The sequence below is a fragment of the Rhipicephalus sanguineus genome, chromosome 4 (genome assembly GCF_013339695.2).
Source record: "Rhipicephalus sanguineus isolate Rsan-2018 chromosome 4, BIME_Rsan_1.4, whole genome shotgun sequence".
Taxonomy (NCBI): Eukaryota; Metazoa; Arthropoda; class Arachnida; order Ixodida; family Ixodidae; genus Rhipicephalus; species Rhipicephalus sanguineus.
In genome coordinates this window covers 209,665,467-209,682,788 of record NC_051179.1, presented here as the reverse complement: position 1 = coordinate 209,682,788, position 17,322 = coordinate 209,665,467, and the positions used below count along the sequence as shown (strand labels likewise).

Sequence of the window (17,322 nt, the reverse complement as noted above, 5' to 3'; positions counted from 1 at the left end):
GTGGACCTTGATAATCCTGCTTAGAAGGTACTGGTGAGCTAGTTGGTTGCAAATGATCTATAAAACAGCAGCACCAACTTTAAAGACAAGGACGAACAAAATCACACGTGATTGTTGGCCACTTAGCCACAAAACACGCAATCTTTGTTTTGTGCCAAGTGGCCATATGGCTAGAGCTGTGGGAATAGCAAAATTTTGAGTGCGAAGCGAATTTGAATATTAAAATGTGAGTGCGAATCGAATATTTTTGGAATATTTGACGAATATTTTTTTAAATACTTCGAAGCGAAATTACAGAAAAAAGTTGCAGAGGATCCCTAAGTACATTATTATGAGATAGCAACACGAAAGCATTTCTTTTGGCTATGTTGGTGAAGCACTAGAGGGGTGGTGTTCCCTAGTTGTCTTATCAAGTATAAGGCAATGCAGAGACCAAGTTGTATTTATTTACATGATTTGGTCTAACCAATGTGGCGTCGACCACATGTTACATGCGCAAGGAAAAGACGCTATCTCCTAAACCTCTCCTCCTCCTTCAACTTCTGTCGAGGCCCAAATGATATAGCGGGCAAGGGTGCGCTTCTTCGAGTCCGGACTTCCAAATCACATCAATGTATAAGAACATCTGAAATTATCGATGCCAAAACTCTTCGGTGTCCTCGGGCTTTCTGCCCATACTTCAGGTCCAAAACAGCATTAATTAAAGCCCCACCTCTGCCGCGTCTATCAATAATCTTGCAGGTTCGAACCAGCGCTTTCCCGAATCAATCTGTTTGCAGCCATAGCAGCGTCGGAAAGGCAGCTTTGCCGCAATGCCATAATGTGATGGGGTGAAGCTTATCGAAAAATCTGAAGGGGCCACTGTCACAGCGCAGAGCGGCGACGTCTTCACCAATAAGCACCAAAAATGCACGGAAGCGTGATGATGGCAGGTAGCAAATGCACCCAGCCCTTATGATAAACATCTTCAGCTAGCTGCTCAGTGTGGCCTAGCGCCCGTGTACGGAACTGAGTAGGCATCACGAACACTTTAATGACAAACGCGTGCATACGGTGCAGCAAGTGGCCCGGCAGTGACGGCATCAGCTTAGTTGGCGATATGCTGCACACAACTAGGAATGATTGGCTTCACGCAGCAGCAAATGGTGGTGCGTGTGCGCATAGTTTACGTGCGCACACACATCGGGGAAAGCCAGACGAGTCGCCCATTCTTCCGCCACAGTCTTTGTATTCCGCGTAATCGTTTCCAAACACTCCATACGAGTGAGCCTTAATATATTCTGCGCTTTGCTGGTATCAGCAGCGCTCATCACAAGACGCAAATTCACGATTGGTGGTTGGCACGTGGTTAAGCAGGGTTCGCGGCAGGTACCGAATGTACTCACGAGAGCCTGGGCTCGCACTAAAATGCCTGATAAGTGCACTGGTAAGCATTAAAGCTATTTCAGATGTGGTTGTGGCGATCTGACTGCTTGAGCAGAATAAAAAAGCATGAATTCATTTTTTGGGACTGCCGGATTTTTCCGACGGTTTCTGTCCCTAGAGCATCCACAAAACTTGTACGAATAGTAAAATTTAGGTCCGAAGCGAATTCGAAGCGAATAGTGATTTGGTCGAAGCGAATTTCGAAGCGAATTCGAAGAGTTTGTATCACATATTATAAAGAAAAATGAGTATATCTGTCATGATCCAACTAACCAGCACAATATTTTTAAAGTTGAAACAAGGCATATGCATATGCCATTCTTTTTGGTTCAAAGGGAAGTGGAAGCAACTTTGAGTAGTAGCAGGATTTGACTTTCGGTAGAATGCAAGTGATAACTTGTAAAATATGTTACGTTTTAAAATTTGCTATACTTGGAGCATATAAGCCTGCATAACAAGCTTCTAAACTTAAAAAATGATGAATCGATGTGAGGGTAATACAGTGAAACCTCGTTTATTCGCACTTTGTTATTTCGAAATCCCGCATAATTAGAAGGATTTCTGCGGCCCCGTATTTTGCAATGTAAACGTGAGTGGATAATTTGAAGCAGCGGTCAGTACCAGCCCGGTTAATTCGAAAACTTTGGGTGTCATGTGCCAATTCCCCGATCTCGATTTGGCCGCAACTCTGCAAAAACGATGGCCCTTAGGAGCCACAAGGCAATGCAGTGTAGCAATACTAATGAGTGACAAGTGAAGCATCCCAGCCTCGCTGCTGCCAGCGCAAGGAAAAAAAACTAAACGAACGGCGGTCTCATGGTCAGCTGAAATGTGTGCCTGTGGAAAAGACATGCTTCACTGCAACGCAGTGGTGACACGCGGGCAGCATGACGCATGCTTCTCTCAACGTCAGCACGTCATGATTTTACCCATTCTTTCTGGAAAAATAGAGATATTAATAAAGGGCGGTCTGACGAAACTCGCGATGTATGCGAACCTCCAATTGGTGGTTGTTCCGGCAATTCGCGCACTTGCACTGCTGACGGAGTACTTGCCTACAACGCCTACTTCAAAAACTCAGTTCGAAAACTTCAATGATCATCTTTTCCACTCAGAACACATAGCGAATTCCGTCATTATTAAATTCTTTATTTTACCAGAAAGAATGGGCAAATGGTCGCATCAAGACGCGCTGACGCTGCGAGAAGCAGGTGACACGCTGCCTGCGTGTCACCACTGTGTTGCAGCGAAGCACGTCTTTTCTGCAGCCGCGTATTTCAGTTGACCACGAGACAGTTTTTTTTCTCTTTCTTTTTTTTTCTTGCGCTGGCAGCAGCGAGGCCCGCCGTTTCCCCGGTTTAGCGGCAAAATTGGGACCAGGTATTGCTGGAAGACATAACCCTTGTAGCCGCAAACAAGCAGGCAGAGCAAACGACCACCTCCGATTACTTCCAGTAATTGAAAGTTCCTTGCATCCCGCTTTTTGTATGTTTGGTTAATTCGAAAACCCGCTTAATTAGATTTTTCACAGTCCCAGTGACTTTGAATTCACGAGGTTTTACTGTATGTTCATTTAACCTTGAAGCGGGGTTTCGCGGCAGTGCGGACATCTCCTGGAAAGATGTATTCACGGTATAGCACACCTCCACTGCAGTGAAACCACCTTTACAGGGGGTCACATGCGGTTTATACGTCTATTCGTTCATTTCGAATACTTCGAAATTTCCTAGAATTTAAATTCGTTTCGAAGCGAATTTGAATACTGTAATATTCGTTCGAATATTCGAAATGCTCGAATATTCGCACAAGCCTAAAAATTGGACATTGACTGTAGTATTTATCTTCCAGAAGTTCAAATACTTCGAAGAGTCTAATAGACCCTTTTCATAATCCGCAAGTGCGCTTCTCTGCGCTGCATATTTGAACAAGTAATGGCGGCACCTCTCTTGCTTAGAGTGGAGACGAGGTCCTAGTTGCACGTGCTGAGGCTTGTCTATTATGCGTATTTATGTCAAGAGAGCCGAGTCTACATTTTCCACGTCATAGCGTAAGCAAAATGCGCTAGAACACGCTGTTTGCAGTAAGTGACTAGCCGCCATTACTTGGGCAAACTGCATGGCAGGAAAGCTAGCTTTACAATTATGAAAAGGGTCTATTCCGATCCGAATCGAATCGAATAGCAAACACTACTGGAAAAATATTCGAAAGTTCTAATATTTGCACACCCCTAGTTATGGCCAATAAGACAGCACGAACTGAATAGCCCAGAAAGAAGTGCTTCCTTTACGGGTAATCACCAGACAAAAATGAAGGCGAGATGGCAGACACTGATGCATGCACCAGTATGACTCATCGTTGACAACTAGGTAATGCTGTGCGAATAAAAAAATTCTTGGTTCAAAGCGAATTCAAATATCGTAAAATATCGGTGATACAAACCCGGCTGATACGAATTTCGGTCTGATACGAATTCATAATGTTCCCCAGCCAAATTCCATTGTGTTCAATGGGCCAAAATTCGGATGTTCCGAACACTTTTCCACGTCACGACGGGTGATAGAACTTTGGTACAAAAACCATCGAGCGACGGCCGATAGCAGCGTGCTCCGGAAGCTTATGAAGTACGCATGCAACCAGCGCACAGAGTCAGAACTGTGGTTATCGTTTGCCACAACTGCTGTAGACAAAACTGCGGTCGCTAGTGACGCTATCATGTATTGCGATGACAAAACTCCAAAAGTACAAGCACATCCAGCTAAGCGAGTCAAAACGACACTGCTTGCCGCAAACAATGCAGACGAAAACTGCGGAAAACGCGATCATAGCAACGATGTACAGTCAAACCTTGTAATTACGTACCCGCTTTAAACATACTAACGGTTAAAACGTAGTTGTGCAAAATCCCCGACTGAGTCTCATAGACATTAATGCAATCGCTGACTGCTTCAGCCGTAGTAGTTCGTCCTACTATGACTACCGGTTAGTGCGTACCCTGCGTCTGGGTGTAGCATTCCCCAATGCCTACTCATTTAAAGGCCAACTGCAACGAAATTTCGCACACCTCAAAAAGCTGATTTATAGGCAGTCTAGCTGAAGATAATGCTACCTGCCAAATTTCACCTTCGAAATGCAATTGGTTACGTCGGAAAAAAACCCGCCAAGAATGCAATTTTTTATACCGAAACTAGAAAAACGACGCCATTACAGCTGACCGGAACTGACACAGACTGCAGCCCAACTGACCGACCGATGCAGGCAAATCGTCTGCTCTGCGCTCCGAAGTATTCGCTTCGCGGCCTCGCCACAGAGTTTTCTTTTTAGATGGTAACGAAAAAAACAAAGCATGTAAAACATCCACCGTGAAGGAAACACGAATACATGCCCCATAAGGCTCTTCTCTAAGCAACGGCTGCCCGCTTCGCACCTATCGTCTCGCCCTGCTGTCTTGGAGAACTCGCTGGTTCACAATAAATGATGCTGGTGGTTTACACATCGGGTACAATCAACTGCCGATTTTTCGGACTCCCTAGGGAACGCGAAATCGTCCGAAAAATCGGGCAGTCCGAAAAAACAAATTCATGCTTTTTTATTCCGCTCAAGTGGTCAAATCGCCACAGCCACGTCCGAAATAGCTTTAATGCCTCCCGTACAATTATCAGGCGTTTTGGTGCGCGCCCAGGCTCTCGCAAATACATTCGGTACTTGCCGCGAACCCCGCTTAAAGGGGTGGTGCCATCAAATTTCGAGGCTATAACAAGCCTGTTGCGAGTTTCCTCTCTATGCAAGGACACTCCACACGAACGGTTGGACACAAACGTTTAGAATATATTTTAATTCACTTCCAAAGTGTACCTAAATGCCCGTTCTCCCGATCGAAACCCATCGCTAGCGCGCCAACTCTGACGTAGATCTGTAGGAAGGGAAACGAAAGTTGTAGTGACGTCGCACCAGGTCTGCTGTAGTGACCTCCGGACCTCCGCCGCCTCCGCAACGTACAGTGGCGGTCAAAATTTTGCGGACCACGGGAGCGCGTGGCAGACAGCACCGAGGCGCCTTCTCACGGCTGCTTGCGAAGCTCTAGAGCGCGCACTGCGCATGCGCATCCTTGTTTACCTGCCGGCCTGATCGTTCGCTCGCTTCAAGTGCGCGCGCACCAGAACGCCAGAGAAAGTGCAGGGTGCCGCTTCTGCAGTCACCGCGGAAGCCCCGAGCGATTTGCCTAATGAAAACTTTTCTACTTGGCAAAAAGAAAGCTCCTTATATGTCTTGTCACACATGTCGATTTGAGACAAACTGACGCAAAGCGTATTTTCCACGCTGCGAAGCCTCTGGGAACAAAGCGCAGAGTGCTACGCGCACCGAGCACTGCCAGTACAAGTTACACATTTTCGTCGCGATATCACCGCTCGGTGCTTCCGCGGCGACTGCAGAAGCAGCACCTTCAGATTTCTCTGGCCTTCCGGCGCGCGCGCACTTGAAGCGAGCGAACGAGCAGGCCGGCAGGTAAAGAAGGATGAGCGTGCGCAGTGCGCGCTCTAGAGCTTCGCAAGCAGCCGTGAGAAGGCGCCTCGGTGCTGTCTGCCATGCGCTCCCGTGGTCCGCAAAATTTTGACCGCCACTGTACGTACCGGCTGTAGTGAACTAGAACATATTCTAGTTCACTATAGTACCGGCAAAGCATCGGTTGCTACATCACTCGCCGAGTTCCGATCGCTTCCTGGCTAAGTGCGTCACAGCCTTGTGTGGTCACGTGACCAAGCCTCCTACACTTCTACGTCACTGCCCAACCTCGGCACCCAGAAACCGAAACCGAAAGTTGGGGACATCAAAAGGCGATATTAAATTATTTAGCGAGAATACATGAATCTTGGTGCTTGCATCATGCTTCCTGAAGCTATAGGAAACGCTTACAGCAAAGAATGCGCAAACCACAAATTTGGTGGCACCACCCCTTTAACTACCTATGTGCCAACTGCCACTTTTGCACCTCGTGATGAGCGCCGCTGATAACAGCAAAGCGCGGAATAGATTACGGCTATCTCGGATGAAGCATTTGTAAACGATGATGCGGAACACAAAGACTGGCGAAAGAGCGGACGACTCGTCCGGCTTTCTCCGATGCGTCTGCGCATTAAACGATGCACACACACATCGCAAAATCGCCGCCGATACGCAGCATTTGCTGCCGTGTCAAGCCGATCGTTTCTAGTTGTGTGCAGCACATCGCCAACTAAGCTGACGCCGTCACTTTACTGTTGCTGTATCGTACGCACGCATTTATCATGAAAGGGTTCGTGATGCGCACTTAGTTCCTGACCACACACGGGCGCGGCAATGGCGAGCTGGTTTCGTCCACGAAGGCAACGCGTCTGTGCGGCGCACTTAGCGGTCTTGCACAAAGACGCAGCAGGAATGGCGGCGCGGCGCATTTGGGTTCTCGCCTATTAAATGCATGCAGTACGCATGCAACTGCGCTAGGCCACGTGCACTACCGAGCAGTTAACTGAAGACGCTTATCGTAAGGGTTGTCAGCAATTAAGCCGTACTGGCGCATTTGCCAGCTGCCGCTATCACGCCTCCGTGCATTTCCGCTGCTTATCCGTAACCTCGCCTCACAGCGCCGCGATAACGGCCCCTTTGATTTTCTGGTCTGCCTCACCCCATAACGCTTCGGCATTGCGGCTAAGCTGGCTTTCGGACTCTGCTACTGTCTCGAACAGATCGACTCGCGAAAGCGCTGGTTCGAACCTACGAGATAATAGACGCGGCAGAAGTGGGGGCTTCAAATAATGCCTTTCGGACCTGCAATTTGGGCAGAAAGTCCGAAAAATCAGACGCGGAATAGCTTAAGCGTCCGAAATTTTGGACGTTCTAATACATTGAAGTCTATGGGGCTGGTGACGGTGCCGCGAAAGTGTCCGAATTTTTGAGCATGTCCAGAAAATCAGGCGTCCGAAAAATCGGCAGTTGACTGTATTCTCGTTTTGTTGATATACTACGGACTGTAAGACAGCGTCGTTTTCGATATCGATGCTCAGTTTGGCACACTCCCATGTCTACCGAAAGCGTCCCTGCATTTCTGTAAACACTTGTCTGACTGCACCCAAAATTTTTACATTAAACCTAACATAGCAGAATTTGTTTTCTAAAAATACGTTTACGTGCTTGAATTTCTTTGAACCGAGCATGACTACATTTCTGTCGAACTTTGCTGCTTTGACTACTAGCAACTAGAAGCGAGCCGATCAGCTTTTGGAACTTTCATTACTCGTGCGTAGATGGCGCAGCTAGTCTTGCGCTTCGCGGGGCATCGTTTTACCGGCTTTACGTTATACTAATGTCTTTCGAAGAGCGTTACGCTATATTTTAGCGTGCAAAACACGCTGACACAAGCATTTTAGGCTTTACTAAAGCTGTCTAATACGAATACCTCTTGTCGCCGGTGCTTCTCCAAACACTGGTCGGAGCTTCCCTCTGTTGTGTTTGTAGTAGCTGAATAGTGAAGGCACTTCGTCAGGATTCAACATTCTTTTCAGTTTCAGCAGTATTTGGGCGAAAAGAGACTGGTCGTACATAAAGTTGTCATCTTTGAAGTGCGCCGCGTAAAGTACCACGTTCTTCGATAGCTCCCATTCCTTCCGCCTCACTGCCATAACCCGCAGCTATTGTAGCTTTACGTGTTTCGGAAAAGCATAAAAGCTAGTCCCGTCCGTAACATACGTGTTCAGCAGCCTACGGCCCTGCACTTCGTACTGCAAAATAGTGAACTTTTCTGAATTAGCCGCTCGTAGAGGGGCGGGACGCAGAAAAGGAAGGGATGCGGCTGCAGAGAGTTCTGCTCACCAGCGCGGCCGTGAACTGTGATTTACGTCATTTCCGTTTGTGTCCGATATGCCCGGGCACACCGCTAGGGCTCCGCGTCGTTTGCTAGCTGACAATTAGAGCACCGATTATAAATGAAATGTGCAACTGCAAGATTTTTCGCTGTGATTATCATTACTTACCCAACATATACAACGCATTCCAAGCGAATTCTGTCCAAGTCAGATTTCGTTGCAGTTGGCCTTTAAGATAGAGATGGCCGACAACGCCGAGTGCAACGACTGTGCCGTTGAGGAAACTATTGAGCACCTTCTGTGTTACTGCCCGACATACGCAAACGAGAGGCTTCACCTCAGCACTGCACTAAATAAAATGGACAGAAGCGCTTTCACTGTCGTGAAAATATTGGGACCATGGGGCTGCTCATCACAGTTCCGAAAGGCACCGAAAGCGCTGTTGCGTTTTCTCAAGGATATCGGACTGATTCACCGTTTGTGATGTCAAACGCAGAACTGTTACGTCGGCTGAAAGAGTGACTTTTCTCTCCTCCTCTCTAACTTTCCTTCCCCCTTCCCCAGTGCAGGGTAGCCTACCGGGCTCAGCCCTGGTTAACCTGCCCGCCTTTCTTTTGTTCTTATTCTCTTTCTCTCTCTGCGTACCGCGATAAATTTTTGCGCCATAGAAGCTTACAGCACTGCTGAACTTGTCGACGTCAAAATGTGCCACAAAAGGTCTTCCATCTTTTCTAGAAGTGTACTGCACGCTTCTATTAGGCAGCAACCCAATCGTGCCGCGCCTCCATTCGTTGCCACCTCCTTGTGCAGGACTGCTAGAGCATCACAGAGACACGGTGTGCCCGTTGCTTGCAGGAAGCACGTCATCGCCACGGTGACTGAACACGCTACTCACTGCACCTGTGCATGATCTGGGACAATCAGCCCTGGCTGGACTAGCCAAGGACGAGTGACTCCACCACGAGGCAGTACCGCGTTTCAACGAAATGGCGTCACTTTTTGCTCATTGGCAAATCGCGTTACACACGGACACACATTTAACGCGGAAATCCAATACGTGTGTCCTTCTGCTCTGTCGTTATGTCAGTCACTGTGTGCTTTAGACCCCGTAATAGTTTGTAAATGCTCTTTTGCGTTGCCACCGTGTGCTATTGGACAGTCGTGGGAGACAACTTTGGTGGTGATGTCTACTCATGCCAGGAGAAGCAAATTTGTACTAGGTGGTTACTGTGTGCTATTGTTTAGTGCATACCGTAGTTATGCCGCGCACCTTGCAGGCATGTATTAATGAGGTTTTACTGTATTGGCCAAGAAAATAATCAAGAAAATAATAAGAATGAACGTGAAATCTGCAAAGCTTTCAGAAATAAAAAACAAGGCATAGTGTTTGCTGAGTGGTACTCCTGGTAGATAATAAGCTGACATTTTTAGATAGCTGGCACACATCGCCTTGATCTTTATAAGTGTTTCATGGCTTACAATTTCTTTGTACTGCTTTGACCCAGCTTAGACAGCTAAGTAGCACATTCCCTGCAGGTTCATGTGTGCAGGGTCATGAGCTTTCTTCAATAAACTTTCAGTAAGTTCAACACTTGTCCTATCAAGTTGCTCTTCTTTGCTCTCTATTGTTTTCACTGCTGTTCCTTTTGTTCGATTATAGTGACATTATGATGCGGATATACGACATGCGTAGAATCATATGGACACTCTCCGAAATTAAGAAGGCATTTTGCTACAATGATTATTTCATTGCACTGTGGATATGTTATCACGAAGTTCAACTGTACGACAGTTTTTTCCTGTTACGTTTGCCGTCTTCAAATACCACTCCATATTTCATACAGTCGCCAACCGTTTATTCGGATGCTGAAAATTCGGACATGCTCGTTTATTCGTACACATTCGCGGCACCGCCACTCGCCCCATTGAAGTAACGTAAACTGACGACCGAAAATTCGGACGCCCCAGAGTGCGCCGTCCAATTTTTCGGACTCCGGCTGGCTGATCGAGTGAGATGTTGAACGCCATTACAAGCTCTCGGCAATGGTTACAATATTTCTGCTAGGTTGCCAGCACTGAAATGTTGCACTGGCTATAGCTGGAGATCGTGCCGGTGTCAAAATCCACGCAGAAATTGCTGATCTCGAAGGCTATGTTCGTTGGCTACACGTAATGGTTGATAATGGTTGCCTTTTGGCTTTAGCCAGTCAAGTATCCATTGAACGGCTACCACGGCCAAACAGCAGGCCAAGCCAAGCCAAGATCGGAATCTGCTCGGTTTGGCGTTTGAGGTGAATGACCGCGCGTACAAGTACGACGCGGATCCTAACTCGGACAAAGAGTACGACAACACGAGCGCTGCAACATCAACTAGCCCAACGTCGTTCCCTTTTGGCGTTTGAGGGTTTGTGTTGTGAAATGTTTCTGTCGCTAGGCCTGGTCTGTGTCCCAAGCTTTGTGTCTCGCTCCCTTGTTTGTTGCTTGGCATGTGAGGCCTGATCTGCTGAAATTGCTCCGACACCGCCCGTTCCATGTGACCCATCGGAACTAAAGAAACGCGGCAACTACAATGCCCTGACGATGGCAGAAAAAAGCAGCAATGCCAGGTAAAAGGCGGCCGACCTCAATCCGAAGTTGCTTCGGAGTTTTTTGCCGAGTTTGGACGATGAGATCATCCGTCAGCTACTCGAACCAGCGGTCAGCTACTCGAACCAGTGCATGTGGACAGTGACTGCCGTGACGACGCCCCTCCCACACCACAGCCATCAAATGCGGATTTAGCATATGCCGTTGCAGTGCTATTGCCGACCCACGGGGGTGAAATACAGGCTGACTTGGTTGCGCGTAAGCGTGCATGTGTACAGACGCGCATTGACAAGTTTTTTCCGGCCGCATTATTCGGACATTTTGGCGGTTCCCGCCGAGTCCGAGCAAACGGTCGGTGACTGTACGTCCATGTATTATAAGCGGGTTTATATGGTAGCTGTTCTGGTACGATTAAAAGCTTTGCACCGATTGTGAGCATAACGTCTAAGAAATTCTGCCATTTTGCTGGTGCCCCTGATAGCAGTAATCTGGCATTGCCTTGTTTGGACAAGCACACATGAATGTGACAGTACCACCATGTCAATTGTGAAGCAATGATATTTCGGTGTAGCAGCACTGAAAAGCAGGGGAAAGTTCATCATTCAAATGGGCAGCGCCAAGTGATGGCGTCCCCGCCCAAGGATATTGGCTGTCCCTTTCAGCCTCCCCCTTTCCCTTCTATTTAAATCGAGAGGAGTCCCACGAGACGTTTAAAGAGGCTCACCAGGTGGCGGGCAGGCAAATGTCCGCCGGCTGGCGTGAGTGAATAGGCAGTCCTTGCGCTTGCAGAAGGCGTCGTACTTGCAGTTGGGGTGGATGAAGAGGCACTTGTCCCGGTACTTGCAGTTGGGGAACGCCCTGCACACATTACACCCGATCGGTCAATGTCAGGGCACTCTTCTCGTATGATTGTGCAATTGGGGTATGCTGCAAGGTTGGTTAAACAACATCGTTTGACAAACACTAAAGGGACTAACCCTTTCTCCAGTGTAGGACGGCAGATCTGTCACATGTTGACCTTTCCGCCTCCTCCATTATAGTACAAGTCGCAGACGAGGCAGGCTCATGGTTAATATAGGCCAACGGCACAATTAAAACAGAGACAAAAGGAAGACTGGACACAACACGAGCGCTTACTTTCAACCGAAAATTCTACTGACAGAATAGCTAAAATACTCTTCACTGCACACGCTCTTACAAGGCAATAAACAACCCATGATCAGGGGTGAGACGGCTGAAATCGATTTGGGAGCAGTTTTGGGAGCAGCAAAATTTCAATTTAGGAGCAGGAGAACCTTGTTTGGGAGCAGTTAGCGGCATTTATTATGTCGTTTTCGGAGCTTGAAAAAACATTTGTAGTAACTTGGAGAAACAAGCACATATTTTAATCGGCTTAGAATACACATAACATTCAAAGAGCCTTTGGAGAAAGCTTTTTTTAACAGATTATTGCCAGGTATGAGCTACACTACCTTTTTACAAACCACGCAATTTATATAACCCTGGTAACAACATATGAAATAGATAAAAAAAAAGTTTTTCCAAGTAGGTTCACTTTACATTTGAAAATAAGAAAAGAAAAAACATCACACTTCTCAAATAATAAAAAAGTCACAGTTTCACCGCAAGGGCGAAGCAATGAATGCGATAGCAACAAATTGTAGTGTTACACGAAGTAAGGCTGGCAGCTAACTGTTTTGTATCCGATCTCGCGTAACTATAAGACGATGGTGTAAGAAAATACGGCCGCTCCAGGGAGCCATGTTCTCCGCATAGTCACTTCACTTTGAGAGCGCAGCACGTAGAAGCGTATACGAGCCGCCCGCCCCGCTGTGATGGCTTTCGAGATAGCGCGCGCGCGCGCGCTATCGCGACCGCGCAAAGTTCAAAGTTGCTCCTCGCGCGACACTCCCCCCCCCCCCCCTCGCGTCTTCGTGTCTTTTAAGGCTTGTTAAAAACGGGCGGGGCGTTTCCTGTCTGCTTCGACGGCAGGCCTTCCGAGCGGGGTGATGTTATCGCATGCAGCCTCCGAGCGACGGCAATGGGCCGGCTCGTTTGCTTCGGCCGCGTACGTCGCCTCTGCTCGCGTGCTTTTACCCGCTGTAGAACATACAATTCGCGGGGGGATCTTATCAATTTGGACTTCATACCGGAAGGACATGACGGCGACGGCAAGAACCCCTCGAGACTGTCCATATAATTGCTATAGCAATAAAAACTGATTGCACAAAAATTGTATAGTCACATAGCAGTACGTCTTTGAACGGTCAATGAATGATTCCGACTAGCACGCGATTGCGGCGACGCCTTCGCGCGTAACATCAGGAAAGAACAAAAGCGGTATGGCCACCGACGAACGCACGAAGGCGTGCGCACGAAGGGGGGGGGGGCAAAGTCGATACCGCCCATACTTTGACTTAATCGGAAGGAGGGGCGCTGCGATTAATATTTGCTCTCCCTGAAGGGCGAACCCTCAGGAAGCTTTCCATTAGCGTACGCAAAGCTTTGCATTGGCTTTTCGCACAACTGCGCATGCGTCGTATGCTAACCGCTTGCGGGCTCCCGTTAAGTGACGGAAATAGCGGGCCGCAAACGCTAACGCTAACTTAGCGTACGCTATTCGAAAACTGCCAAAAAATAAAGCGCCTTCAGCTATCTGCTCGGCTGCGCGGGTGGCGTAGCGTCAAGTGTACTGCACGCTTTTAATAGGTGATAACAAAAGCGCGCTGCGCCACCGTTCGCTGCCACCTCGTGAGGGACCGCCTTCAAAAATGCGTCGCGAGCGCCGAGAAACCTTACCCCTCGGACACTACGTCGTTACCGCTCGGACACTAAACATATTTACAACCGCTCAGAGGCGATTATCACAGCACTATGGAAGCCTCTATTACAAAGGCGCGTAGAAGGACACGCTTGGGCGCGTTAACGTGTTCTGCGAACGTATCCCTGGCGCTGCTTCTAAAGTTACGTTTTCCCACGCTGAAAGTGACGCGGGCTTGAAAATTCTTGATTGTGGGGCTGTTTCGGCGCAGTTCGGCGCAATTTTTGCAATTTTTATGCTTTTGGAGCAGCTTGGCGCAGGAAAACGGAATCGTATCAAAAATGCGCAATATGCGCAGCTGTCTCACCCCTGCATGATCATCACTCATGGGTTAGATAAAGTCATACAAGGTAACTGATCGTAACGCTGGCAGTCGACAATTTACATAGTCTAAAAAAAGAAAACTATTCTGCAGGGCGATTGATGGCTGACTAATGCAGTTATGACCTGCATTTTGTATTTTGTAGACATATTCTGGGTGTCAGCAAAGAATCTTTGTCCGAGCGAATTCCGCGGTGCACTTGCATTCTCAGCAATGCATTGTCAAGTGTGAAGAATAAACACTACCTCTCCGGGCATTTCGGTGCTCCCCGAGAGGCGTGTTTACACACTGCCCGACTGTCCAATGTGCACCCTGCCACACGTGAAGGGAATGTTGTACACAACATTAATCGTGCAGGTCATGGAACACATTAGCGTGCTTCAAAGGACATGGATCTTAAACATTTGTGCCTGTTCCTACACGTTTTCTCACCGCCGCGCATATATCACCTACTTTTTTCTTGGCTGAGAAAACTACATACACACCATGCTGCAATCCCACCATCTTTAACCTATGGGATAGTTGGTGAATGTGCGATATAATGGCTAATTTCTTCCTTTCCTTTTCTTTTGCTAGTGCTGCATCTTTACCTTTCAAAGCACACTTCAAGTCTTGCATAAGCTTCTCACAGGCCAACACTATCACACTATCTGGATATCTAGGTTCTTTTAGCTTCAACAGCTGTGCCTTAACACTTTCCGCATATTGTGGTCACAGGACTTGGCTACTGAGGATCATGACGGCGGTGGCGATGGCAAAAAAATGCCTGGGGTGTCCATATAATTTCTATCGCAATAAGAGCTGTTTGTAAATAGTGCACATGTATATTTCCTGCAGAAGGTAAGCTATCTAACACATTCCTTTTGCATTACTGCATTGTCTGCTCAATCTAAGAATGCTTTTGTTAAATTTACCCCGCATAATAATGCACTCCCAACTTTGTTTCACTTTTTTTCGAAAAAAAAAATTGCATTCATGACGTGAGTAAATACAGTATTGGGCACAAGGACCACCACTGGAGACGCGGGCGTTCCAGTCGCTGTGACGTGCAGGGTTGGATCACGTGACCTCGCCTCGCTCTGGCGAAAGGAAGCGGACGGTTGAATGCGGTGTTTCTAACCGGGATTTCGTGGCATTTTCGCTTTTGAACAGTGTTGTTTTGCTCTCACTTGTTGTGTATGGACCCCTAGAGACTACACAGTCCTGAAAAGTGAAGTAAAAGTTATCGGCGGCATGGTATTTTTCTGCTCCATGCCGCAGTGCACTACGTACGCGAAGGGGCCAGGCGTGAGCTTTCACTTTTACCGCTACCCTGCATTTTACGAGCATGATGCTGCTGTCACCTGTCTTTTTTACAGCCAAAGCTGTTATGAGATCACTTCACCGGCCGTTTTTGGTGCCGTAGTTGTCCGCCGCCGCCGCCGGTGTCCGTAACCAGTATCGCTCGAAATAAGAAAAAAAAAACGAAATAAGAAAAAATTTACAGGATGGAACGAAGTTCGAACCTGGGCCCTCTGCGTGGGAGCCCAGTATTCAACCTCTGAGCCATGCTGGTGCTTGAAACTGCTATGCAAAAAGGTCCTATACAAGCTTCATGTCGGGAAGGAACCACATTAGCATATGCAATATAGCGTGGTAGAAGAGTAAAATAAGCACCAAGCGTCATACAACGCGAATTCTGTAACCAGGCGTCACACAATGCGAATTGCGCAACGAGTAGGTTGTTCAATGCTTCCAACCCATTACAAAGAGCTCTGCCATTATTCTTCATCGTCATCAGGCACAGCATCAACAAAGTGCGCATAATGCCTTACATGCGTTTAGCAGGTACCACGGTTCTCCGTAGAATGACGGAAAATGGCATAGTGCCTGCTTCCTTGCTTCTCAAAAATTGCAATGATTTATAGCGTAGTGGGTTCCTCTCAAGTGCACTTGTATTAGTTGCCAAGGAAGCCCATAAGCGCATGATCCATTTCCCCGGGGTCTCAATAATGTTCTTCGCCCCCCCCCCTCTCTCACGTCAACGTATATATACAGCATGGCGGGAGAGGGAAATAGCGGCCGCGCGTCACCCAATGCAAAGTACATAACTGGTGAGCCGTTTAAAGCTTCCAACCCATTACTCGCTTCTCCGCACAATGCCGAATAATGGCTAAGTAGTTGCTTCCCAACTTCACAAAAATTGTGATTTATGGCGTAGTGGGTACCATGCTAGTGTACTTGTATTAGTAGCCCCAAGAGAGGATACAATGGACTCTAGAAACGCCGCTCTTCCAGCTTTCGCTGTGACTGTGCTGCGGTTTCAGCGCAGGCCTGTCGTTTTTTTATTGTTATTTCAAGCCTATGGTGTTATAATGGACACCGACCACGAATATTCACATAAAAGTAAGACGTCCCGGCTCCCGCACGAGAGCCTTCTTCACAGTGAAAAATGAATGCGCAAACAGTCCGGTTATGTATGTTTTAAAATACGACGTAGACAACGTGCGGACATGTGTGAAAAGTTGCTGTAATGACGACTAAGCGTGTGCGCCATTGTCTGGAGATTCAAGAAAGCCGAGAAGTCCAGTTCTTTTCTCTTTCCATTATCTTTGCCTTGTCCCAGTCTACTTCTGTGGCCAGTTGCTTCTGCGTGTTCGGCCAGCGCGTTCTATGAAAACTTTCTTACTTCACACATGTGCTGCTTCAGTTTTTGCTAAAGTTACCTGTCTCAATGACGTAACTGCCCCCACTGTTTGACCCCCCCTCCCCTCCTGCCCTCGTGTTTATTTTAATTGTCCTCATGTCTTTTCCTGACCTCACGAGTTTCGTTAGACTCTTGACTTCAGTTCATGGGGTTTCTTGCTTATAGATTATTTCTGTAAAACGAGCACATAGCCAACGCCACTTGTTCTTCTCTCTGTTGTTTTATGCTACAGGCGAAAACGTGGCCAGCTTCAAGCACTGATTCACCTTCCAACAGCAGCCGCGAAGGGTCATGCTGCTTTTCAATGAAGCTTTATAAATACTGGACACTGGTATTTTCACTGCAACAAAAAATTGTCATTTAGACCACGGTAAGTTAAACCTTGTGGCATCGCCATTCAAGTGCGCAAGTAATATGTCCGGCTGGCACACAGTGCATTTGTTACCGCAATCGAGCCCGAGCGGCACCGTATTTTTCGATCGCGATTCGCCTCTTTGTACAAGCTGGATAACGGAGTCAATCGTCGAAAATTTTCATCCCGATGTGGCTCGGTGGCGGTCGAAAATGCACCGTGTTACATAGGAAATTCACTCAATGAGAAGCAAACGATAGATATTAAAATCGTGCCGCAGACAAACTTACCCTA

General features: G+C 47.5%; 1 protein-coding gene across 2 annotated transcripts in view; it reads right to left on the bottom strand.

The window, feature by feature from the left end:
- LOC119391077 (zinc finger CCCH domain-containing protein 14) overlaps positions 1 to 17,322 on the bottom strand; it is a 121,490-nt gene that overhangs the window by 13,105 nt on the left and 91,063 nt on the right. For both annotated transcript variants that reach the window (XM_037658759.2, XM_037658760.2), the window contains one exon: positions 11,572 to 11,705. In XM_037658759.2, the coding sequence (XP_037514687.1) occupies positions 11,572 to 11,705 (134 nt within the window). The remainder of the gene's footprint in view (positions 1 to 11,571; positions 11,706 to 17,322) is intronic.